Genomic DNA, 26,845 nt, shown 5'->3' on the forward strand with positions numbered 1-26,845 from the left:
GTTTATCTTGCCGTCGGGGCGGTAATTCGAGCATTCTTCTGTAGGCTAGGCAATCTATGCGGTTTCAGTATTATATGGACTATTTTCTCAAGATCTTAAAGGGGCAATAATAATTGTATAAATCATGATACTAAGCACTGTCAGTGGCATCCTTACAGTAAGGATACTTCTCGCGATCATGGTTCAGCCTGTTGAGAACACGGTAAGTGTCCTGCGGACTTTAAGGAAAGTTGGGTTGAGCGACCAAAATAAGCGAGACAATGGTGTAATGAGGAGGGGGCGGGGTAATGCAAAACGCTACAAAAAAACGTTTACTCTAAACGGAAAATGCAAACGACAGTTTCTACAGGACAAATGCAGGTAGGTTCAGTGCTTAACAGAGGCGTGTATTCAAATAAATTGACCAAACAAAATATTAAATAATGTATCTTTCGTGTCTCTGTGTTTCATAATGTTCTTTCATTTCGCAAGAGGCTGAATGTGTCTCACAGGAGGAAGCATCCGAGCGAACGAAACAGCGCCCCCGTGTAGGCGATCTATCTGATGCTGTCTGGTCCAAACGAAACGGGTATTACATTATTGCCGCCATAGCATTGTAGGCAAGGGAAGCCATCGAGCATTTTGCCTCCCTTGATACAATTATACAAAATTAGCCAATCAGCGTTAAGCTAAACTGAGCGAGCGAGCTCAACTGTGAATGGTCCTGGCACACCAAAAAAGGTGCCCATGGAAGCCAGCTTGGATTTTGGCATCACTCCTATCATATCCCATTGAGAGCATACATCACTGACAGAACAACTTTAATTGTTGCATCTCGTTCTGTTGTTGTCCGCCAGCTAGCTAGCTACAATTGTCCCTTTCCTAAATTAGCCATGGATGGAGTTAGGGATTTGGACTTGTGGTTTAACTTAATTCTCTGTACTGGCCAATGATTATAATTGCGATTCTGATCCAACCATTAATTCATCAATTGTCGTGCCCCTTGCCCGAGAGGATGGAAGTTCAATATGTAGCTAGATGTAGAAGGCTAATGTTAACAAGCTAATGTTGCCCTTGAATGGAAGTTAGGCTAGCGAGCAAGCATTTTAGCCAGGTAGCCTAGGACAACAACAAATTAAAAGTGTACTGTATAACAGAGTGATAGATTTTTTAAAACCTTTATTTAACTGGGCAAGTCAGTTAAAGAACATTTTTTTATTTTCAATGACAGCCTAGGAACAGTGGGTTACCTGCCTGTTCAGGGGCAGAACGAGAGATTTGTACTTTGTCAGCTCAGGGATTTGAACTTGCAACCTTATGGTTACAAGTCCACAACACAAGCTCTAACCACTAAGTTACCCTGCCACCCCAGATGTTTAATCAACATGAAAGAGAGGAGGATGGCATTGGCGTTTCTCTACAAGTAGGGTGAGTCTACATGTTTTTCTACTTGCACAACATACACACACAAATCAAAACCATGGACAGCCACATCATATTTAGCTTACCTTGATTGGAGTAAATAGTTTTTGGTATCTTTCAGTTGTCACTATATTAGAATAAGAAGAGGTGATTTGATTATGTTGAAATGGTGGAGGCAGCTCGTGTTTTCTTTGCGACTTTGTTAATTGTTTTTTATTTTATATTATATTTAACTAGGCAAGTCAGTTAAGAACAAATTCTTATTGACGGCCTACCCTGCCTAACCCAGACCACGCTGGGTCTATTGTGCGCTGCCCTATGGGACTTTGTTGTGATACAGCCTGGAATCAAACCAGGGTCTGTAGTGACGCCTCTAGCACTGAGATCCAGTGCCTTAGACCGCTGTGCCACTCAGGAGCCCTAAATCAATAGTTGTTCAGTGGTCAGAAAATGTCGGAAACATATACTTGTAGGTCATGTAATTAACAGTCTGTTACTGAACAGGATCCGGTACCTCTCAGTTTTGGTTTCGTTCCTGAACCCATTTACCAGGATCCGGTATCTCTCATGGCATTAAAAATACTTTTCACAGTTTGCAATGTAAAAATTATAATAAAAGCAATCAAAGTTAGGCTAATTCAATTTGACTCCTCAGTAATTCTCCTGGCTGCTTTCTAAAAAACGTGATGTGAAAACGTACCTGATAATTGATTCTTGTTGTGCTGGCCTGGGTTTACGATTTGCGCAACATTGTAGCCTATATAGACCATCGCCCGCAGAGAACTATTATTTTCTTTTATCATTTTTTTTACCTTTATTTAAAAGGCAGTTAAGAACAAATTCTTATTTTCAATGACGGCCTAGGAACAGTGGGTTAACTGCCTGTTCAGGGGCAGAACGACAGATTTGTACCTTGTCAGCTCGGGGGTTTGAACTCGCAACCTTCCGGTTACTAGTCCAACATTCGAACCACTAGGCTACCCTGCCGCCCCAAGTGAGATTCACTTTCTCTCCCTCTCTCTACTCTGATAGACATGAGCCTGCTACTCTCATCTCTCCAGCGTTGCACTTCATCATTTATTTCCTTATAGAATCATAGCAGAACGAAGGGGTTCTGGAGGTGCTGCAGCACGCAAGATACATTGAAATACATATGCCATAGTTATATAATTACTGCTGTCTGTTCAGAAAGAAATTAAATAAATCAGAATACCAAACCAGGAGCAGGCCTACAATTTAGCCCCAGATGGTCAATAGTACATTTTTTAAATTACCTAGCTGTGGATCAGTGGCGGATTTAGGTATAGGCGTTATGGGCAGCCGCCCAAGGGGGCATCTTGCCGGGGGCGTCACGGGGAAAAAAAATCTGAATGATGTCATTTGCGCAATCGGTTTTCTATTGCTCATTTGCACTTCACGACAATGATATCATGTCACCGTTGTTTGAATGTTAAATGACGAGACAGGCATTGATGCAAGTAACCAGTCTTGTTCATGACATTGCAATACATCCGGGTATCTCAAGCACACCGGTAAAAAGACTGGAGTTGCAGTAATTAACATTTACCAACAGATGGCATCACTGTGCCATCTTACACCCATAACATCTTCCCTTTTATAAAATAGGACAGGAGCTGTCAATTCACTAATAAAACAAACCTAGTAATAATTTCCAACATGAACAGTTTAGTTATTTTTTTTCTTCCTCATGTAACAACTTAACACATTTTGATACTCTCTTTACTTTTATCTCTGTCTGTCAACAATCCCTAATGGGAAACCTACAGATGAAGTATTTTTGATGGCTGGGACTGACGCCCACAGCGTGAAAAGACAGGGGGCTTGTCTGCGAGGACTGCGGGTTCCCGCACAGGCGTGTCACCTGACTGTCTAAGGGGAGTATAGATGGGCGAGGGAGTGGCCGACCTGTGATCCCCTGGCTCTTCGCCCAGTGCCTCAGGCCCCATGTGACTTGCTGGGGTTCCTTCTTTTGTCATGCGACCCCTATGACCATCAGGGTTCTGAGTAGGTGCTGGCTCAGCAATCCGAAGGTCAACCCTTTTACGATGGTACAGTGATCCATTCACTTCAACCAAGTAGGAGCGTGGTGCCACTTTCTGTACAAAGGATCTGAGTCTCCAGAGGCCTGTCCGGTCCCCTGGTAGTGGCTTCATTCGCACCGTTTCACCCACCCTGAGCTCAGGTAAGTATTTTTCTGATTTGTCGTAGATGAACTTGGAGACCTGTCTTCTGTGACATAACTTCACCAGCACGTCTGTCACCACACATGGCTCCAGGAGAGTGCTGGCTACTGGTAGAGCTGCTTTTAAGCGCCGTGCAATGAGGCGCTGAGCAGGACTGCTATCCATGCTTTCTGTCGGGGTATTGCGCCACTGCAGGATTACTTTTCAGGCATCATTGCCCTCTCACAGAGCTTTTTTGCAGAGGTTCTTTGCGATTTTGACTGCCGACTCTGCCTTCCCATTAGCTTTTGGGTGTCATGGTGATGAGGTGATGTGCTCGAATTCCCATTCTGCAGCTAATTTTCGGAACTCAAATCCTGATATTGGAGTCCATTATCTGAAATTACCCTATCTGGTTGGCCATAGCGGGCCAACTGAGCCTTGCAGCGTTTGATTGTTGTCTCTGCTGAGAGGTCGTGGAGGAGGTCAATCTGAATAATGATAATAAGAATAAGAAGTCTGAATAATGATCGACTACCAGCAGAAAGTCTTTGCCACTGTGCTGGAAGAGATCTAGACTTACTATCTGCCAGGGGCGCATCGGTAGCTCGTGGGACATCATCGTCTCTCTCTGTTGCTCAATGGCATATTCATTGCAGATTGTGCATTTACTGACATAGTCTTTGATTTCACTCTGCATTCCTGGCCAATACAGTGTGTCACGTGCTTGTCTGTAACAGGCCTCACCTCCTATGTGACTTGAGTGCACGCGTGCCAACATCTCAGGGCGCAGAGACCGGGGAATAACGACTCTCTGACACTTGAATATTACTCAGTTTTGAACACTAAGCTCCTCTTTGACTGGCCAATATTCTCTGACGGCTAAAGCAGTTTCTTCCTTGCAGTCGGGCCAGCCCATCAGAATCACAGACCTCAATGCCTGGAGTTGCTCATCCCTGTCTGTGTGCTGTCTGATTTGTATAAGGTGCTGGTCCGTAACATTGAGGTAGTCAGCCTGGTTGATGTGTTCAACATCCACTTGCTCTGTTTGTAAGCTGCACACTGCGTGTTATTCATGCACGCAGTGTGCAGCTTACAAACAGAGCAAGTGGATGCAGTAGCCCTGCTGAGCGTGTCACTCACATACATCTCTGGCCCTGGCTTATACACCACCTTCAGGTTATAGTTTTGTAAGGCCAGTAGCATGCTCTGCAGTTGTTTCGGTGTATTCAGGAGAGGCTTGCTGAATATAGCAATAAGGGGCTTGTGATATGTCTCTGCGGTAATATTGTCGCGCCCGTACAGGTAGTGGTGGAAGCATTAGCATGCAAACACAATGCTGAGGCACTCCTTCTCTATCTGGGCATAGTTCTACTCTGTTGGAGTGAGTGCCCTAGAGGCGAATGCCACAGGCTGGACCTCCTGCATGAGGCAACAGCCACGTCCATACTGGCTCGAGTCACTCTGAACCGTGACAGGTTTTGACACATCATAGTATCGTGGTACTGGTGTCTGGGTGACCAGTTGTTTTATTTCCCTCACTGCTGTGTCGTGTTTTGGGACCCAATGCCAGATGGTGTCCTTGTCCATGAGCCTCCTTAGTGGCTCAGACACTTCAGAGAGCCACGGTAGGAACTTGGCCAGGTAAGTGACGAATCTGACGAAGCGCAGCCTTCCAAGACAGCCTTCACTTTTTCAGGATCCGCCTTCAATCCGGTGGAGGACAAAATGCTCCCATGAAAGTGGACCTCTGGCACTTTAAACTGAAGATTTTTTATGTTTAGCCTTGGCTTAACCTGTATGCATCTGCCCATCAGGGCCAGCAGCTTGGCGTCATGGTCACATTCTGCCTCCTCATCACTGTCTCCACTGCCTACTACGAGGAAGTCATCTGCTATGGGTTCCACGCCACTGAGTCCCATCAACAGCTCATGCTGTTTCCGCTGATACACCTCTGGAGCCACGGAGACACCAAACGGAAGCTTCAACCACCTCTTCCTGCCCCAGGGTGTCCAAAAGGTAGTCATGTAGCTGCTGGGCTCGTCAAGCTTGCACTGCAGGAAGGCATCTCTGGTGTCCACGAGCGTAAAGACTCTGGCCTTTGGGAGCTTGTAAAGAACATCCTCCAACGTGGGCATAATGTAATGTGAACAACGCAGAGCCCGGTTGAAGTGTTTAGGATAAATGCATATCCGTAGCTTGTCTGGTTTCTTGACGATATCCATATTACTTATCCGGTCTGTAGGCTCGGTGATGGATATGATGTGGCCATCTGCTTCGTATTTGTCGTAGCTGCTTTCATGGCCACTGGTACATTGTGGGGTGCACACTGGACAGGCTGGATTGCTGCGTCCAACTCAAACTTTTATTATTAAGTAACAAAATTTTCACATTTTTATATTGATAAGGTACAGTACATGACCAAAAGTATGTTGACACCTGCTCGTAGAACATCTCATGCCAAAATCATGGGCATTAAAATGGAGTGGGTCCCCTCTTTGCTGCTATAACAGCCTCTGCTTTTCTGGGAAGGCTTTCTAATAAATGTTGGAACATTGCTTCCATTCAGCTACAAGAGCATTAGTGAGGTCAGGCACTGATATTGGGTGATTAGGCCTGGCTTGCAGTCAGCATTCCAATTAATCCCAAATGTGTTCGATGGAGGTTGAGGTCAGGGCAGTCAAGTTCTCCACACCGATCTCGAAACACCATTTCTGTATGGACCTCGCTTTGTGCACAGGGGTATTTATTTATTTATTTAATTTATCCAGGTAGTTGACTGAGAACACATTCTCATTTACAGCAACAACCTAGGGAACAGGGGAAAGGAGGGAGATGAATGAGCCAATTGTAAACTGGGGATTATTAGGTGACCATGATGGTTTGAGGGCCAGATTGGGAATTTTAGCCAGGACACCAGGGTTAACACTAGAGGTCGACCGATTAATCGGAATGGCCGATTAATTAGGGCCGATTTCAAGTTTTCATAACAATCGGAAATCGGTATTTTTGGGCGCCGATTTCCCGGATTAAAAAATAATAATAATAATAATATTTTTTTACACCTTTATTTAATCTTTATTTAAATAGGCAAATCAGTTAAGAACACATTCTTAGTTTCAATGACGGCCTAGGAACGTTGGGTTAACTGCCTCGTTCAGGGGCAGAAAGACAGATTTTCACCTTGTCAGCTCGGGAATCCAATCTTGCAACCTTACAGTTAACTAGTCCAACGCAATAACGACCTGCCTCTCTCTCGTTGCACTCCACAAGGAGACTGCCTGTTACGCAAATGCAGGATGCCAAGGTAAGTTGCTAGCTAGCATTAAACTTATCTTATAAAAACAATCAATCATAATCACTAGTTAACTACACATGGTTGATGATATTACTAGATATTATCTAGCGTGTCCTGTGTTGCATATAATCTGACTGAGCATACAAGTATACAAGTATCTAAGTATCTGACTGAGCGGTGTTAGGCAGAAGCAGGAGCATAAACATTAATTCAAACAGCAGTTTCGTGCGTTTTGCCAGCAGCTCTTTGTTGTGCATCCATCAAGCATTACGCTGTTTATGACTTCAAACCTATCAACTCCTGATATGAGGCTGGTGTGACCGAAGTGAAATGGCTGGCTAGTTAGCACGCGCTAATAGCATTTCAAACTTCACTCGCTTTGAGCCTTGGGGTGGTTGTTTCCCTTGCTCTGCATGGGTAACGCTGCTTCGATGTGGTGGCTGTTGTCGTTGTGTTGCTGGTTCGAGCCAGGGAGGAGCGAGGAGAGGGACGGAAGCTATACTGTTACACTGGCAATATTAAAGTGCCTATAAGAACATCCAATAAAGGTTAATGAAATACAAATGGTATAGAGGGAAATAGTCCTATAATAACTACAACCTAAAACTTCTTACCTGGGAATATTGAAGACTCATGTTAAAAGGAACCACCAGCTTTCATATGTTCTCATGTTCTGAGCAAGGAACTGAAACGTTAGCTTTCTTACATAGCACATATTGCTCTTTTACGTTCTTCTCCAACACTGTTTTTGCATTATTTAAACCAAATTGAACATGTTTCATTATCTACTTGAGGCTAAATTGATTTTATTGATGTATTATATTAAGTTCAAATAAGTGTTAATTCAGTATTGTTGTAATTGTCATTATTACAAATACATTTAGTTTTTAATCGGACGATTATTCGGTATTGGCTTTTTTGGTCCTTCAATAATCGGTATCGTAAAATCATAATCGGTCGACCTCTAGTTAACACCCCAGTGTCACCGGCAAATCACCCCCACACCTATTCGTATGCTTCACAGTGAGAACCACACATGCAGAGAGCATCCGTTCACCTACTTTGTGTCTCGAAGACACGGAGGTTGGAACCAAAAATCGCAAATTTGGACTCGTCAGACCAAAGGACAGATTTCCCCCGGTCTAATGTCCATTGCTCGTGTTTCTAGGCCCAGCAAGTGTCTTTTTCTTATTGATGTCCTTTAGTCGTGGCCTTTTGGCAGCAATTCAACCATAAAGGCCTGATTTACGCAGTCTCCTATGAACAGTTGATGTTGAGATGTGTCTGTTACTTGAACTCTGTGCTGCAATCTGATGTGCAGTTAACTCTAATGAACTTATCCTCTGCAGCAGAGGTAACACTGGGTCTTCCTTTCCTGTGGCGGTCCTCATGAGAGCCAGTTTCATCATAGCGCATGAAGGTTTTTGCGACTGCACTTGAAGAAACTTTAAAAGTTCTTAGTTTTCCGCATTGACTGACTTAAAGTAATTTTGGACTGTCATTTCTCTTTGCTTATTTGAGCTGTTCTTGCATATGGTCTTTTACCAAATAGGGCTGTCTTCTGTATACCACCCTTACCATGTCACAACACAACTGATTGGCTTAAACGCATTAAGGAAAGAAATTCCACAAATGAACTTAACACGGCACATGAGTTAATTGAAATGCATTCCAGGTGACTACCTCATGAAGCTGGTTGAGAGAATGCCAAGAGTGTGCAAATCTGTCAAGGCAAAGCGTAGCTACTTTGAAGAACTTGTTTAACACTTTTTTGGTTACTACATGATTCCATATGTGTTATTTTATAGTTTTGATGTCTTCAATATTATTTTACAATTGTAGAAAATAGTAAAAAATAAGAAAAACCCTGGAATGAGTAGGTGTGTCCAAACTGTTGACTGGTACACATTGTATTTATCATGTTATTCTTAAAAATCAACAGATGTGGCATTATATTTCATATTCATGGAAAAAATACATGCAATGACTGCTAATGTTAGCAGTAGCACTCATACACAACTTGTACAAAACGTCAGCCCAGGGCCTGAGTCTTTATACTCAGATGGTACATGGCATGGAAGGTTGTTGATATGATTTGAATCACTGTATTGTTGAGTCATGATATGAATGACAGTTGAAAGTTCAGTTGGCATTAGTCTGATTCTGGTCTTGATTGACTTTGGTTAGGATTGGCCAGCCTGGGGGTAGTGTAGTATGCATCTATGGTTTTCTGCAGGGACACAGAAAAAGCTAATAATAACAAGCAATAATGTTAGTACATGAATGCATAATTAGGTCAGGGTAGCCTAGTGGTTAGAGTGTTGGACTAGTAACCGGAAGGTTGCGAGTTCAAACCCCCGAGCTGACAAGGTACAAATCTGTCGTTCTGCCCCTGAACAGGCAGTTAACCCACTGTTCCCAGGCCGTCATTGAAAATAAGAATGTGTTCTTAACTGACTTGCCTGGTTAAATAAAGGTAAAATTAAAATTAAATTAAAATGCTATAATTGTAAAACATTGCACTACGAATAGCATTATTAAACATATCAATAGCAATTTGCAAAAAACATATTCATAATAAAGCTATACAAACATAGCAACAGCATAGCAAGAGCACAATACGAATGGCAAAAGTGGGATGCAATAACATGTGTGGTAGGCCAAAGCTAGCCCTTGATCATGACAAGGGCTGGGCAATATGGCCTAACAATCTAAAAAAAAGAAAACATATGGGCGATTCAATTTATACTTTTCAATTTTATTATTTTCTCGAAATAAGCATTGTATAATTTAAAGGAAAAATACACTACATTTCAAATATTCAGCAATAATCAAAGGAATTCAGGGCTTGTGACGGGCTAAATAGAAGCCTTCCACAACCATAAGACCCACTAATGTTTTAATGATTTTTTCTAAATAGTTTAACCTGCTTTTTGCAATCATCCTGATCTGGCTTTTGAAAATGCACTTTGCAAGTTAACTAAACTAAACTCAGAAAAAAAAGAAACGTCCCTTTTTCAGGACCCTGTCTTTCAGAGATAATTCGTAAAAATCCAAATAACTTCACAGATCTTCATTGTAATAGTTTAAACACTGTTTCCCATGCTTGTTCAATGAACTATAAACAATAAATGAACATGCACCTGTGGAACGGTCGTTAAGACACTAACAGCTTACAGACAGTAGGAAATTAAAGTCACAGTTATGAAAACTTAGGACACTAAAGAGGCCTTTCTACTGACTCTGGAAAAACACCAAAAGAAAGATGGCCAGGGTCCCTGCTCATCTGCAATGAACGTGCCTTAGGCATGCTGCAAGGAGGCATAAGGACTGCAGATGTGGCCAGGGCAATAAATTGCAATGTCCGTACTGTGAGACGCCTAAGACAGCGCTACAGGGAGACAGGACGGACAGCTGATTGTCCTCGCAGTGGCAGACCACGTGTAAGAACACCTGCACAGGATCGGTACATCCGAACATCACACCTGCGGGACAGGTACAGGATGGCAACAACAACTCCCTGAGTTACATCAGGAACGCACAATCCCTCCATCAGTGCTCAGACTGTCCGCAATAGGCTGGACTGAGGGGTTGTAGGCCTGTTGTAAGGCAGGTCCTCACCAGACATCACCGGCACCAATGTCGCCTATGGGCACAAACCCACCGTCGCTGGACCAGAAAGGACTGGCAAAAAGTGCTCTTCACTGACAAGTCGTGGTTTTGTCTCACCAGGGGGGATGGTCGGATTTGTGTTTATCGTCGAAGGAATGAGTGTTACACCGAGGCCTGTACTCTGGAGCGGGATCGATTTGGGGGTGGAGGGTCCGTTATGTTCTGGGGCGGTGTGTCACAGCATCATCGGACTGAGCTTGTTGTCATTGCAGGCAATCTCAACGCTGTGCGTTACAGGCAAGACATCTTCCTCCCTCATATGGTACCCTTCCTGCAGGCTCATCCTGACATGACCCTCCAGCATGACAATGCCACCAGCCATACTGCTCGTTCTGCGCGTGATTTCCTGCAAGACGTGAATGTCAGCGTTCTGCCATGGCCAGCAAAGAGCCCAGCTCTCAATCCTATTGAGCACGTCTGGGACCTGTTGGATCGGAGGGTAAGGGCTAGAGCCATTCCCCCTAGAAATGTTCAGGAACTTGTAGGTGCCTTGGTGGAAGAGTGGGTTAACATCTCACAGCAAGAACTGGCACATCTGGTGCAGTCCATGAGGAGGAGATGCACTGCAGTACTTAATGCAGCTGGTGGCCACACCAGATACTGACTGTTACTTTTGATTTTGAACCCACTTTGTTCAGGGACACATTATTACATTTCTGTTAGTCACACGTCTGTGGAACTTGTTCAGTGTGTGGCTCAGTTGTTGAATCTTGTTATGTTCATACAAATATTTACACACGTTAAGGTTGCTGACAATAAACACAGTTGACAGTGAGAGGACGTGTATTTTTTAGAAGTTTAGAACCATGTAAAATGCACATTCACTAATAATGACTAACTTCTTGTAGCAGGCTATAGAAAATGAACAATCTCAAGCCCAGGTGCTAGTGATGAGCCAACTAGGATCTATTTGCTAGCTAACAAGGCTTAACATTTGAATTGTTATGAACACACCCGTGTCTGTCTCCAAGAGTTTGAAAAGCATATTACCCTGTCTACTATGTTCAGATGTTGAAATCAAGTGACCTAGCTTATTTCTGACAATGAGAACGAGTTGCCAATTCCTTATACAATTGTGTTATGTTTATTGCACATTTATATATAAAAAAATACAGACTAGACAGCTAATATAACAATCTTCAGCTAAAATAATGTCTCAATGTGTTTTGATGTACATATGACCGATTTATGTTGGACTTGGACCAAACCTCAAATGCAAATAGTGAATTGAAACCGCTTGTCAGAGGGGAAGATGTGATCTCTCAACTTTGTGAGAGGCAGGGGAGGAGCTTGGTGTGTGTGTGTAAACCATAGAGAAAGAGGTGAAGCGAAAGGTTTCACTCTGTCATTAATAAGCCCAATGTATTTCTAGGGCTTATTAGGGACCTAAACTTGTCGCATGCCTTCCCGTGTTCGGGACAACGACTCCCATTGTTTGGGGATCTAGTCATTATTTACGGATCTCTGGTGTAAATGGGGGGTGCAGACCGGACAGGAGGATCGAAAGTGACAAGACCAAAAATATAACACGAGAACAAGCTGACATTTTTATTTAACTAGGCAAGTCAGTTAAGAACAAATTCCTATTTTACAATGACGCCCTACCCTGGCCAAACCCTGGCCTAACCCGGACGACACTGGGCCAATTGTGCGCCACCCTATGGGACTCCCGATCACGGCCAGTGATGTGCTGGGTGGTTTTCACCACCCGACGCAGGGCCTTCCGGTCAGCCACGGAGCATCCGCCAAACCACACTTTGGCGCAGTTAGTCGGAATGATCTCGACTGTGTAGTTGTAGAAGTTCACCAGGATCTTGTGATACAGCCGGGGTCGAACCAGGGTCTAATAGGACATAGACGCTCATAAAAATGAAAAACAACAAACCTTGATTCTTGCGATATAGGCATTTGAAATAATGTGCAAAAACATACATTTGAATTAATTCGATATATCACCCAGCCCTAATCATAACTCTCAATTCCATTCCATTACACATAAGAGTCATTGGACGAAGAAGTCTTCTGTACGGTTAGTTTTGTTGAGAGCCAGATGGTTGGTCGCTTGCGGTACGGTTTTGGAAGCAAGAAATAATAAAAACTTTTCAGGTTAAATTGATACAGACCATTTGTAGAGATAGTTTTCCACAGCCATATCTGCATGCTATAGGGCTTGTTTACGGAAAACAGACGGAAGACAGAGGTGACCACCTGTGCTAATTAGCTATCTAGCGCACGCCGAACACCTGTGTGTTCTCGGGATGTGTAGCAGAAGTGTAGTTTTGGTGGATGGAGGCACCCATAGCTGTATGGATCTATGTAAAATTGCCATAGTAAGCATTTTTATTTGAAGGATTCTTTATCGCTGATGAAAGATAAGGGCTATATGTTTTTCGAAAGCCATATTGCAAGCAATGATTGAGGTTACAAAATGGTAAAACAGTGTCGGGATTGTAGTTCACATGAGCCAGTCGTGGACGAAGCTGACAGCTGAAAACTGTAGGGAGAAGAAGAATCCCGCTTAGTGTTTTTAAGACCTAGGCCGAAGCTAGAGCAAGCTAAACTGGCAGTGGCTATTTAGTGTACCATAGAGCATGTTGGGTATACATCAAACAGTAGATAAAACTAGTAGGCAAACTAGCCAGCAGTAGTAACTAAAAGCAGGCCTTCCTTTGCATAAAAACAAGTGCACGAAAGTTGCAAACAATGACGTGTCAATTAACAACTACATGTAGCATCAAGAAAACATCAATTAATCAAAATGGCAGATTTACTTGGACAAATAGCATTAGCGGCCAAAATGCTACACAAAACAAATGTTCTTATTGAGTTTCCTTCTTCAATGTGATAACATTGTGTACTCACATTTTCATTGACACACACACTTTCTTGGATTGTTTTTGGAGAGTTTAATCTGAGCGTTTGGTGTGCTCTTAATTGTCTGAGTTTGTAAATGACCCAAATCCCGGGGAGGCACATGCAAACTTGCCTAGTTTATACTTTACCATCGAGTTTGCTAGAGGGCACACCTGCCACAAATTCCTTCTCCACCTTCATGCCTCAGCCTGGGGGAACAGTACAGCAGCACAATGATTGAAGTTCACATTTTGCGTTTAATATAAACATTTTTTCTTCTGATATGAAGGTATGAAACAATAAATGTGGGACTTCACAAAAAACTTTCTCCCTAGGTCCTATTCAGACTTGAGATAAGTTGAAACATGGACATATAAAAAATATGTTGTTGTAAAGATGTTATTGAGTCCATGTTGTCTACTTATCTCAAATCTGAACCATGCCCCATATACCCAGTGTAACAAGGGTGGTTCGGTACAACTGTTTAGTCCTGAAGACTGGCTGTGGACTAAGGAAGTGTTTTGACAAGCAGGAGATCCGGATTCACGTCCACCTTCTCACATGAATAACAGTGATGAAGGCCCACTTTAGATTAGATTAATTCAACTTTATTGTCATTGAACAAGTACAGTACAACAAAATGCAGTTAGCTTCTAACCAGAAGAGCAAATAAAAGAGTACAAAAAATGTACATGTGAAACAATTAAGTACAATGTATGTTATTAAGTGGGATGTCTAAATATCCAATGAAGGCAAATGGCAAGTACAAATGGCAAGTACAAATGGCAAGTCTAAATGTGCAATGAAGGCAAATGGCAAGTACAAATGGCAAGTCTAAATGTGCAATGAAGGCAAATTGAAAGTGCAAGGAGGCATGCAACTGAAATAAAGGGATAGCAGCAATGAGATTACCGAGGTAGACATGTACATGTACAACTGAATTATGTCCTTAATCAGATTTTGCAAAGCAATGTCAGAGTCCTTTAGTACCGTGAAGAGTGCAAAGAGAGTAACACAACAAGGTCCCTGAGAGGCAGTACTACGCAGTGGGCGGTGGATATGGCTAGTGCCATGTCACAGATTTCAGCAGGGTTATAGTAGCTGGAAAGAAACTGTTCTTGAGCCTTCTAGTGTGGGAATGTAGAGACCTGTACCGCCTGCCTGATGGTAGGAGGGAAAACAGTTTGTGGCATGGATGTGGCAAACAGTTTGTGGAATCATCATCCCTGATGATGCCTCACGCCCTACGCAGACACCGCTTGCGCTGGAGGTCTACGATGGCAGGGAGCTGGACACCAGTGATGTGCTGGGTGGTTTTCACCACCCGACGCAGGGCCTTCCGGTCAGCCACGGAGCATCCGCCAAACCACACTGTGGCGCAGTTAGTCGGAATGATCTCGACTGTGTAGTTGTAGAAGTTCACCAGGATCTTGGGAGACAGTCGGGCCATATTCTTCAGCCTCCTCAAAAAGTACAGATGCTGCTGCTGACCAGGGTTGAGGTGTTAAGGGTCCAGGAGAGGTCCTCAGAGATATAGACACGCAGGAATTTGAAGCTGGGCATACGCTCCACCTCGGCTCAGTGCCATCAATGAGAACTGGGGAGTGGCTACAGCTTTTAGACTTCCTGTAATCCACAATGAGCTCCTTGGTTTTCTTTGCATTGAAGACCAGGTTGTTATCACGCACCATGCAGGCACATGCTTGACCTCCTCCCTATAGGCTGACTCGTCATTGTCACTGATCAGGCCTACCACCGTGGAGTCGTTTGCGCACTTGACAATGGTAATGGAACCGTGTACAGGAACGCAGTCGTAGATGAAGAGGGAGTACAGGAGGGGGCTCAGCACGCAGCCCTGTGGCACACCGGTGTTCAGGTTCAGGGTTGAGGAGGTGAAGTTGTCTAACCTGACAGACTGGGGTCTGTTGGTTAGGAAGTCCAAAGTCCAGTTACAGAGAGAGGGGCTGATCAATAGGTCATGGAGTTTGGTGACCAGATTAGAGGGAATGACCGTATTGAATGCTGAGCTAAAGTCTATGAACAGCATTCTCATATGGGTGTTGGTTTTGTCCAGGTGGGTCAGGGCAGAGTGTAAAGCTGTGGAGATGGCATGCTTTGTAGACCTGTTCGGTCGGTAGGCAAACTGGTGGGGATCCAGTGTTGGAGGGAGGCAAAAACCAGTCTTTTGATGCACTTCCTGATGGAGGGGGTGAGTGCAGCAGGTCATTCAGGTTTGATGCGGTTGACTACTTCGGCACTGGCACAATGGTTGCGGTCTTAAAGCACGTGGGGACAAACTAACTGGGCCAGTAACAGGTTGAAAATGTCAGTGAAGACCTCGGCCAGCTGCCCAGCACATGCTCTGAGCACACGACCGGGGACGCCATCAGGACCAGCAGCCTTGCATGCATTCACCCTGCTCAGTGCAGAAAACACATCTGCGATCGATAGTCTGAGGGGGAGGTCGACATGGGGGAGCACAGCTTTGATGGCTGGATCTTTGTTGTCCCTGTCGAAGCGAGCATAGAACCTGTTTAACTCGTTGGCGATGGAGACGTCGCTGGCTGTGGGGTAGGTTTTTTGGCCGGTAGTCTGTGATGGCTTGGATGTCCTGCCACATGCTTCGAGGGTCGGAGTTGTTGTTAAAGTGCTCCTCAATCGGCAGTTTGTGGTAATGTTTAGCCATCTTGATGCCCTTTTTCAGGTTGGCCCTGGAAGATCTGTAGGCTTCCGCATCGCCAGATCTGAAAGCAGCGTTGCGTGCCTTTAGCAGTAGTCAGACCTCTCTGTTCATCCAAGGCTTCTGGTTGGGGAAGGTATTTATTAGTTTATGGGTGGTGACACTGTTGATGCAGATGTTGATGTAATCCAGAATGGAAGAAGCATATGTTTCAATGTCCGTATGGGAGTCAAGGGTGGCTTGAGTGGCAACCAATCTCCAGTCTGATGTTGAAACTGGTGCTGTAGTAATGAGTCTGACCCCTCTGGACACACTTTGACTGTCCTCACTGATGGTTTCACACGTTTAATGAGGGGTAAATACTTGGGGAGTAGGAAGAGTGAAAGCTGATCAGACTGTCCTGGGTGGGGGAGGGGAGTGGTTTTGTAAGCCTCCGGAATGTTTGTATACACTGGTCTAGTGTATTGTCTCCCCCAGTGGGACGGGAGACATTTTGGTGGAATTTGGGAAAAACAGTTTTCAGATTTGAGTGGTAACTTTACACGTTACGTCATGTTATCTCTGCTATAACATACATAACCCTAAACATTTTGACTGTAACATCATTTATAATCTCACAAAGTTGCCTGTAATTAGTGTCAACGTCTACTCTAGGAAAAATATTACAATCCCTGTGTCTTCTTTAAAATGTATAAAAATTCTAACGGATCAGTAGAAAAAGCTCAAACCAAGTTTATTCACCCACTGGGTCATACAGCTGCAAAGACAGCATGATTACACAATCACATATATTTATAACCTCCTATTCCTTACACATCTAGACAGCCAATACATCTCTGTTGCTAGGCAGGAACTTAATTAGTTCCTCTCACTGGTGTGGTTATGGCCCTGCCTGATGCTAGAACCTTTGTGGGTGTGGAAGTGTGTGAGATAGGACTGTAGTAAGAGGGTCGTTGTGGTGGCCCCTCTGGCCCCCCTCCCAAGGGTTGACTTGACCTCAAGCCGAATTCCTCGCTCCTCCCTAGTTCCTCAGCTGGCCTGCCTTATCAGAGACTAACTATTACCCTTCTCCTCCCTCCTTAGAAATATGGAAAATAATATGAACTTCCTGCACTTCCCCATGTCTCACTCAGTAACTTTCCATAAACCAAGTTCCTATCCACCCTTCATTGACCCCAATATATATATTCCTTATACAAGGTAATCAATAAGTTCTAGTATGGTAACATGAATAAGTATATTTCAAGCTATTATCCAACAGTCCCTCCTTTTTGAATAGTAACTCCATACTGTTCAACATGATATAAACTTTGAAATGAATACATGATTAATATTCTCAGTTGATTTGTATGTTTACACCTCAGAGACTTATGGCCTCTGACTATGTAATCCGCTTTCATGGCATAAAGCCCTGGCCTCAAATTTATAATCACACTATGCATACTCTATGTGCCATTACCTCCGCTGTTGTACAGATAATGCCATTTCAGCTGGAGCTTTTGTCTTTCTCCTCCTCCTTCGGGTTCCTAAGAGAGTGATAGCAAAAGACTTGAAAAGAAAAAGAAACACAAATATGACAAGTATTAATAATGTGTTAAGCTATGCATAATCATAATTGGCAAAAACAGAAGTTTAACATGACGATTCCCACTGTACCCAAGAAGGCAAAGATATGCTGGCGCTTGACACAATTGCTTTTTTAAACTCTACAATTACAATTGTTTCTTTAACTCTACAAACAATTGTTCACAATATTAACTCCACTCTAATTGCTCGCGAGGACACCTCTTCCCTTTCGTCAATTCTGTAAAGCTATTTCAGAATAAGATGGAATTAAGTGTCTCACAATTAAAACCCCTAAGGTTTTCTGAGCTTGCGAGAAGTGTTTTGTCGTGCCAATTTTAATTTGTTACCTTTTAGAATCCATTAGCAAAAAATGATCCACACTCAAAATTGGTTCTACCCCAGCTACCATAAAGAATGAGCCCGGTATTATTACTGGACCTATTGTAAACAGCATGGGTCGTAATTGCATAGCTTTAGATTCTGTCCCTGTTACCCCACTAAATGTAATACTTTTTCCTGTCGCAAATTTAGCCAATTTGACGACTGCACAGATGTCAAATACCCCTATGCGTTACAACCCAACTCTAGACACTTTCAGGAGTTCCTGCTGTTGCTCACTAGTCAGTGAAGAAAATGTCTGCACAGTCAGTGCAGAGGGCTCAGGCTCCAATTTCCTCCATATTAAAGGGACAGTTCGAAATTTTGGCAATGAAGACCGTTATCTACTTTCCCAGAGTCGGATGAACAAGAACTGCTAGCATGCTAACTGTTCCTGCAGATTTCCAGTCATTGAGCTAAGTTTCAAGTTTCAAGAAAAAAAAACATATTGCAACCAATGAGTTGTGATAATTGCATTGTTTGCTCTTTAACCTGTTAATTAATTAGCTTTGCGACCGTGATATATAGGCCTTAAGGCTGAGACAATAAGAAGACACAGTGGCAGAATAAATTCAACCACACCTTTGTTTTATCATACTGGATTTCAACCTCTGTCCGGTGAAGTCCACAAAGCGCTGCCTCCACTTTTCCAGCACCAATCAACGTAAGCTAAATATGACGTGGCTGTCCATGGTTCTGGTTTCTGTGTGCACGGGTGTGTGTGTGTGCGTTCATGTTCATGCAAGTAGAAAAACATGTTGACTCAGCCTACTTGTAGAGAAACGCCAATGTGATCCTCCTCTCTTTCATGTTGACGAAAACGGTCTATCCCTCTGTTATACAGTACACTTTTAATTTGTTGTTGTCCTAGGCTACCTGGCTAAAATGCTTGCTCACTAGCCTAACTTCCATTCATGGGAAACGTTAGCTTGTTAACATTAGCCTTCTACATCTAGTTACATATTGAACCTCCATCCTGTCAGGCCAGGGGGACAACAATTGATGAATTAATGGTTGGATCAGAATCACTTTTATAATCATTGGCCAGTACAGAGAATTACAACCACAAGTCCAAATCCCTATCTCCAGCCATGACTAATTTTGGAAAGTTCCAATTTTAGCTAGCCACCGGAGGACAACAACACAACGAGATGCAACAATTCGCTCAATGCGATTTGACGCCAAAATCCAAGCTGGCTTCCCTTGACACTTCTTTTGAGTGTGCCAGGACCATTCACAATTGAGCTCAACTCAGTTTAGCTCAACGCTGATTGGCAAATTATTTCTACTTTTTCTATCAAGGGAGGCCAAATGCTAGCTGGCTTCCCTTGCAATCAATGTCATACTCATTTGGACCAGACATCAGATAGATGGCTTACACATAGAGAGACAGAGGGGCGCAGTTTCACTCGGTTCAATGCTTTCTCCTGTGAGAGATACATTCAGCCCTGCGAATTTAAGGAAAATTATGAAACAGAGAGACAAAAGATAAATTGGTCAATTTTTGAGGGGGAAGCCTGGCTTCACTTGGCATCCATGAATACACGCCACTGTGCATATATCCAACGAATTGCTGTGTTGTTGATTATTCCTTATTCATGACTAATTGTACCTTTTGATTGTTTCTCTCTTGTTAAAACCACATCTTTATAACTACATGCATCAAGGCTCAAGGCGAGACCAAGATGCAGACACAGGAGGCAGATGGTTGGAGTCTTACAATGTTTATTAATCCAAAGGGGTAGGCAAGAGAATAGTTGTGGACAGGCAAAAGGTCAAAACCAGATCAGAGTCCAGGATGTACAGTGGCAGAAAGGCTTGTGGTCAAGGCAGGCAGAATGGTCAGACAGGCAGGTACAGAGTCCAGAAACAGGGAAGGGTCAAAACCGGGAGGACTAGAAAAAGGAGAATAGCAAAAGGAGTACAGGAAAAACACGCTGGTTGACTTGACTAAACATACAAGACGAACTGACACAGAGAGACAGGAAACACAGGGATAAATAGACTGGCACAGAGAGACAGGAAACACAGGGATAAATAGGCTGGGGGAAATAAGCGACACCTGGAGGGGGTGGAGACAATAAAGAGGACATGTGAAAGAACAGGGCGTGACAACATGTTTAGAACTATTCCCATCATTCTTCTGACTACTATTGTAATTAAAGTGTTCACAGTGAATGATCGGCTTGCATCGTCTTTTGAAGCAAAGACACAGAGACTAGGGTCGCACTCCCAGTGCATAATGTACATAGTATTCTACACATATTGTCTGTCCTGAAGGGCATCAAAGCGTGAAGCACTGTCATCACTTCAAGGGCATTTATATGAATGTGGCAGAGCTGTGGGGAACACAGTCTTTTATTTCTCTTCCCTCATGTAACTGCTCCCCACCCTGTGAGTGGCGCCTCTGTAGTCACCACCTTCCTCAATGACACGAGCCCTAGGGGAGTGCCAGACTAAAAGATAGAGGGTTTCCTCCAGTCAATAAAACCCCAGATTCACTTTCCCTGATTTGTTATGTGTTTGTTTTGGGTGGCTGCCATACGTGAAAAGGAAATGGCTGTTAAAGGCATTCTGTCCTAAAGGCTGCGAGGGAGGATGACCGTGTGAGGCCTTGGCAGTGGTATAGCTGTATTGTTCAGTCAGACCACGTAGCCAGTCCTGGCAGCTTATCAAAAGTCTCTCTCTCTCCTTTCTCCTCCTACCACTTCATGTCATACACAAGACACTGGAGACACACAGGTTTTAAAAATGTGTTTTACTGTCAGTACATTGTGTGTTTTACATGCCCTGTGTCTATTGGCAAATAATGACTAGACCACTAAATGTTTCAGTGTATATTCCCTCGTCTCCAACAGATAGAATATAATAGGTCTTCTTCGGACACAATATCCAACCCTTGGGTTGTACTAGAAGTTTAAATAGAAGAAAAAGGGAAATATTGGTGGACATGTTACTCATCATTCCTCCTGATCAGGTGCACTTTCATGGTCTCTTTTTCTCTGCAGGTGTACACTCTGCCATACACACCAGACTCTGCTGAAGCCTGTCGCAACAAAACAGCTGAATACTATAACACACTGATAAACCTGTGCTGCAGCAAGTGTGCTCCCGGTAAGAGATGACCGTCAACATTAATTAAACTGTTTCTGTACATAATATGAAAGTAAGGATTTCAGGGATAGAAAGATGTACGGTGTACATGTACTGAGATGATTACTGTAAGTAATGCATTGTTATAAACTGTGTGGTTCGAGCCCTGACTGCTGATTGGTTGACATCCATGTAATATCAGACAGTATGTCATGTGTATGACAAAACTTGTATTTTTTTGCTCTAATTACATTGGTAACCAGTTTATAATAGCAATAAGGCACCTCGGGGGTTGCACGTTGCGTCATGCCTAAGAATAGCCCTTAGCGGTGGTATATTGGCCATATACCACACCCCCCTCGTGCCTTACTGCTTAAATGTCATGACAGGGACACGCCTTAAGAATGAATGCAGCACTACCTCAGACACAGTGTGTGAACCATGTCCCAGTGGCCAATACAGTGGGACCTTCAATTACTTCACAAAATGCTTCAGATGTCCCAAGTGTTCAGAAGGTGGGTGGATTATATTGCAGTAAATGATTGGTCATGTTATATACAGTGCCTTCAGAAAGATTTCATTTCAACAAACATTAATGACATCACACTTGCTCAGACACATGTTCCCACCGTATCCATACCCAATGTTGTTTCCCATGCCTGTAAGACTCTGCCCCATATGACTTCAGAATGTTATGTTGTTTCCCATGCCTGTAAGACTCTGCCCCATATGACTTCAGAATGTTATGTTGTTTCCCATGCCTGTAAGACTCTGCCCCATATGACTTCAGAATGTTATGTTGTTTCCCATGCCTGTAAGACTCTGCCCCATATGACTTCAGAATGTTATGTTGTTTCCCATGCCTGTAAGACTCTGCCCCATATGACTTCAGAATGTTATGTTGTTTCCCATTCCTGTAAGACTCTGCCCCATATGACTTCAGAATGTTATGTTGTTTCCCATGCCTGTAAGACTCAGCCCCATATGACTTCAGAATGTTATGTTGTTTCCCATGCCTGTAAGACTCTGCCCCATATGACTTCAGAATGTTATGTTGTTTCCCATGCCTGTAAGACTCAGCCCCATATGACTTCAGAATGTTATGTTGTTTCTGTCTGTAGCCAGATTTTTTCATTATTTAACAAATAAAGCATTTGATTCACTAATATATCTTGATCAGATAAGTATTCAACATGTCAATACATGTTAGAATCACATTTGGGAGTGATTACAGCTGTGAGTCTTTTTTGGGTCACCCACTGGGCACAGACGTCAATTCAATGTCTTTTCCATGTTAGGTCAAATGAGTTCCATAGAAATGACGTGGAAACAACATTGATTCAATCAGTGTGTACCAGTGGGAAGTTGCTAAGAGTTCTGCACACCTGGTTTGTCCATTATTATTATTTTTAACTCTTCAACTCTTTCAAGTTGGTTGTTATTAATCATTGAAGAGTTAAAAATAATAATCATGGACAAACCAGGTGTGCAGAACTCTTAGCAACTTCCCACTGGTACACACTGATTGAATCAATGTTGTTTCCACGTCATTTCTATGGAACTCATTTGACCTAACATGGAAAAGACATTGAATTGACGTCTGTGCCCAGTGGGTGACCCAAATAAGACACTGGACAGCCATTTTCTAGTCATGCCATTGATTTTCAAGCTGATTTAAGTCACTCGAGTGGCTTAGTTATTAGCTAACTAAGCCACTCGAGAACATTCGAAGTAACCAATCACATCATCTGTTGGAGACAGACAGGTTGAGTGGCGAATGAAGTGAGCCCCTTGCCTCCATAAATGGAGCCACTCGCCCAACTGGTCATTCTCGCCTATCTTCCTTGCGGAAGGGACAGCTTTCACAAAAGCTCTCCTCAGCACGACTAGATTTCTGGTTTCCTACTGAACCGTTCCCAAGCGAACAGTGTGATTAAATCAGGCGAACGTCGTACTTCAGCCCCTGTATTGTGGAGTAACTTCAGCTCCTGTATTGTGGAGTAACTTTAGCCCCTTTATTGTGGAGTAACTTCAGCTCCTGTATTGTGGAGTAACTTCAGCCCCTGTATTGTGGAGTAATTTCAGCTCCTGTATTGTGGAGTAACTTCAGCCCCTGTATTGTGGAGTAACTTCAGCTCCTGTATTGTGGAGTAACTTCAGCTCCTGTATTGTGGAGTAACTTCAGCCCCTGTATTGTGGAGTAACTTCAGCTCCTGTATTGTGGAGTAACTTCAGCTCCTGTATTGTGGAGTAACTTCAGCCCCTGTATTGTGGAGTAACTTCAGCTCCTGTATTGTGGAGTAACTTCAGCTCCTGTATTGTGGAGTAACTTCAGCTCCTGTATTGTGGAGTAACTTCAGCCCCTGTATTGTGGAGTAACTTCAGCTCCTGTATTGTGGAGTAACCATCCAAAGTGTAATAATAACTTCACCATGCTCAAAGTTACATTCAGTGTGTGATTTTTTTTTCTTTCCCATCTACCAATAGGTGCCCTTCTTTGCTGGGCATTGGAAAACCTCCCTGGTCTTTGAGTTTGAATTTGTTCTTAAAATTGACTACCTGACTGGGGGACCTTACAAATAATTGTATGTGTGGGGTACAGATATGGGGTAGTCATTCAAAAATTAAGCACAAAGGGGTTGAATACTTATTTACTCAAAACATTTCACTTTTATTTTTTATTAATTAGTAAAAATGTCTGTATACTTTCTGAAGGCACTGTAACAGTGATTTAGATTTGTTCTATTTTTTCCTTAGGATTATGTGTGTGCGTACGTGCGTGCGTGTGTGTGTGTGTGCATGCGTGCGTGTGTGTGTGCGTGCGTGTGTGTGTGTGAGTTGATACACCTAATCTGTAATGAGCATCTTATTTGTTTATGTGAGAAGGCAAAGGCCTGCAGTATGCCCAGGATTGCTCTAGCACCACCAAAACCCAGTGTATGTGCCAGACTGGGAAGTTCTGCATAATGGAACAACACCCAAACTGTAAGGAGTGTGGCAGTTATACACACTGCCAGCCTGGCCATGGTGTTGCCATAGAAGGTACTATAGCTAGACAGGAGTTCGGCCTGACCGTATTTATCACAAATTCAACATGTTTCTGTCCTCATTGAAAATTATACTGAAAGTTGAAAGTTTGAATATGACTGTTCACTGTAAATGTGTTTGTGTTGGTGAATGTTTCAGGGACAACAGATTCAGATGTGAAGTGTGCACCATGCCCTAATGGAACCTTCTCTGACCAGCACTCCTACACCCAGACCTGCCAGCACCACACAGAGTAAGTGACACACACACACACACACACACACACACACACACACACACACACACACACACACACTAACTTTATTATGTTAACAATGACACTGTATCCTCAGCTGTGTGTCGCAGAGAAGGGGTGTACTGACTTATGGTAACACCACCTCAAATGCTGTGTGTGGACCTAAGGTTAGACCACCGACCCGCCCACCGACCACAATTCCGACCTCTGGTACAGGGCATACCACGCCAAGTCTACAGAGCCTGCATACAGATGGCAAATCACCAGGCTTTGACCTTCGTATAGGTAAATATAGGCAGCTATATACAGATGTATGATCTTAAATTGAGAAAGTTTGCTACAGCAAGAAAATAATCCTGCAGCAAGAGGAAATGTGAATTATTATGTGGATTACAATTAATGGAAATATTTTGAAGGGGTTGATACATTTTTTGTTATGGAAAATCAAGTCTGGCATTTTAAAGTGGAAATGACAAACTTTAGAAGTCTTTTAAACCTTGAATACATTACACGTTTGCATTTTCTCGCTGTGCAGGAGAATTTTCAGCAAAAAAAGTGATCAAATTAAGATTGTACAACTGTACAGTAGTCCGTGTGTCAGAGATATGAAGTTGTTGGACCACACTCAGGATTTTTACATTTCTTTGCCTCCATCTCTCCTATGTGTGGATACCGCTGGGTTGTACCTCTGCTCCTGTGTCTATTAGTTTCAGGTGTTATCGGAGGTGTTATCGGAGGTGTTATCCTGCTGCTGATCATAGGCACAGTCATTTACAAGAAAGGTAAAGCATTAGAGACTAAGCACTTGATTAGGGTAATAACAATATAATTGGCCGACTGTAAGGATAGATATGCATATACCAACATTTTATTGTAGGTTTACTATGTTCTCTTACAGCCTTCATAGGGTCCAGGCTTGTATCTTCTATAGAAGATAGAAATGGAAATTGGGAGGCCATTAAAGTGAGTTTTTTCTATTTGACCTAAGTAAAGCATATGTTGGAGACAAGAACATTTCAACAGCTTCAACTCAATCTTTAACATATCGCATATCTCTCTCTCGCTCTTTCTCTCAGTTTGATAGTGACGGACCAATGGTTCTTCAGAACAGTTCATTCATCACTAGCTATCGGGAACAGCAGCAATGTTTGATGGGAAAGGGAAACTGCAGCAATCCCAGTCAGGCAGAGAACCAGCAAGATACTAGAAGGACCTGGGTGTCAGAGTGCTCCAACAGCCTGGAGGGCCTGTCAATAGGCCCCCTTCAGTCCACTCCTCCACAGCCCAGCACCCAGCCCAGCCCTCAACCCACCAGCCCCCAGCCTACCAGTCCCTTGCCATCTAGTCCCCTAGTTAATGTCAACATCACTGTTAACTACCCTGTGACCTTAGGAAATGGGTCATGCTCCACACCTACCCGCACCCACATAGACTCATCCCAGGCTGACCCTGAGCTCCCTCTATCAAGGGAGGAGGAGGTGTATGTCAACATGCCACAGCAAGAGGGCGGAAAAGAGGCATTTACGGCAATACAGGAGAGTGGAAATGATGTTTGAGGACTGGCAGCAGATAGGACAGCACCAGACAATAGATTATGTTTTAATTATGTTTTTTCACACTGGTTGTTGTCTCTGTTTTTATATGATTGCTACTACTGTTGCTGACTGAATTGGTGGAGAGAGACTGCACAGAATGACTGTTCATGTGTCTTAGGCATGGACTTGTCATAATGTGCTGTGCTGGAAAGCCTTGAGCACCTGAATAGATTGTCAATGACTGTTCAAAGAATGATTGATATGTGAGTAATGTATGTAATTACTGTGAATGTTGTAAATATACACTGAAAAAAAATATAAACACAACATGCAACAAATTCTAAGATTTTACTGAGTTACAGTTCATAGAAGGAAATCAGTCAATTTGAATAAATTAATTGGGCCTTAATCTATGGATTTTTATTGACTGGGCAGGGGCGCAGCCATGCGTGGGCTTGGAAGGGCATAGGCCCACCCACTTGGGAGCCAGGCCTAGCCAATCAGAATGAGTTTTCCCCCACAAAATGTCACACCCTGATCTGTTTCACCTGTCTTTGAGCTTGTCTCAACCCCCTCCAGGTGTCACCCATCTTCCCCATTATCCCCAGTGTATTTATACCTGTGTTCTCTGTTTGTCTGTTGCCAGTTTGTCTTGTCAAGCCTACCAGCAAGTTTTTCCATGCTCCTGTTTTTCCTAGTCTCTGTTTTCTAGTCCTCCCGGTTCCGACCTGTTCTGCCTACCCTGACACTGAGCCCTCCTGCCTGACCATTCAGCCTGCCCTGACCTCGAGCCTGCCTGTCTCCCTGTACCTTTTGGACTCTGACCTGGTTAATGAACTTCTGCCTGTCCTCGGCCTGCCTATTGCCTGCCCCTTGTACTTTAATAAATATCAGAGACTCAAA

General features: G+C 43.3%; 1 protein-coding gene across 3 annotated transcripts; it reads left to right on the forward strand.

Moving 5' to 3' along the window:
* LOC115143424 (tumor necrosis factor receptor superfamily member 1B-like) lies at window positions 1-26,845 on the forward strand. 3 transcript variants are annotated; one of them, XM_029683842.2, is made up of 9 exons: window positions 1-202; window positions 21,040-21,145; window positions 21,514-21,639; window positions 24,011-24,166; window positions 24,311-24,404; window positions 24,505-24,692; window positions 25,115-25,189; window positions 25,306-25,370; window positions 25,484-26,845. In XM_029683842.2, the coding sequence occupies exons 1-9, from the start codon at window positions 125-127 to the stop codon at window positions 25,961-25,963; spliced, it is 1,368 nt and encodes a 455-aa protein (XP_029539702.1). In that variant the 5' UTR covers window positions 1-124; the 3' UTR covers window positions 25,964-26,845. The 3 variants fall into 3 exon arrangements, with proteins under 3 accessions (XP_029539702.1, XP_029539704.1, XP_029539703.1); XM_029683843.2 differs by lacking the exon at window positions 1-202 and adding an exon at window positions 262-360; XM_029683844.2 differs by lacking the exon at window positions 24,011-24,166 and having other exon boundaries at window positions 2-202.

Source organism: Oncorhynchus nerka, linkage group LG15 (genome assembly GCF_034236695.1).
Source record: "Oncorhynchus nerka isolate Pitt River linkage group LG15, Oner_Uvic_2.0, whole genome shotgun sequence".
In the NCBI taxonomy this organism is placed as follows: domain Eukaryota; kingdom Metazoa; phylum Chordata; class Actinopteri; order Salmoniformes; family Salmonidae; genus Oncorhynchus; species Oncorhynchus nerka.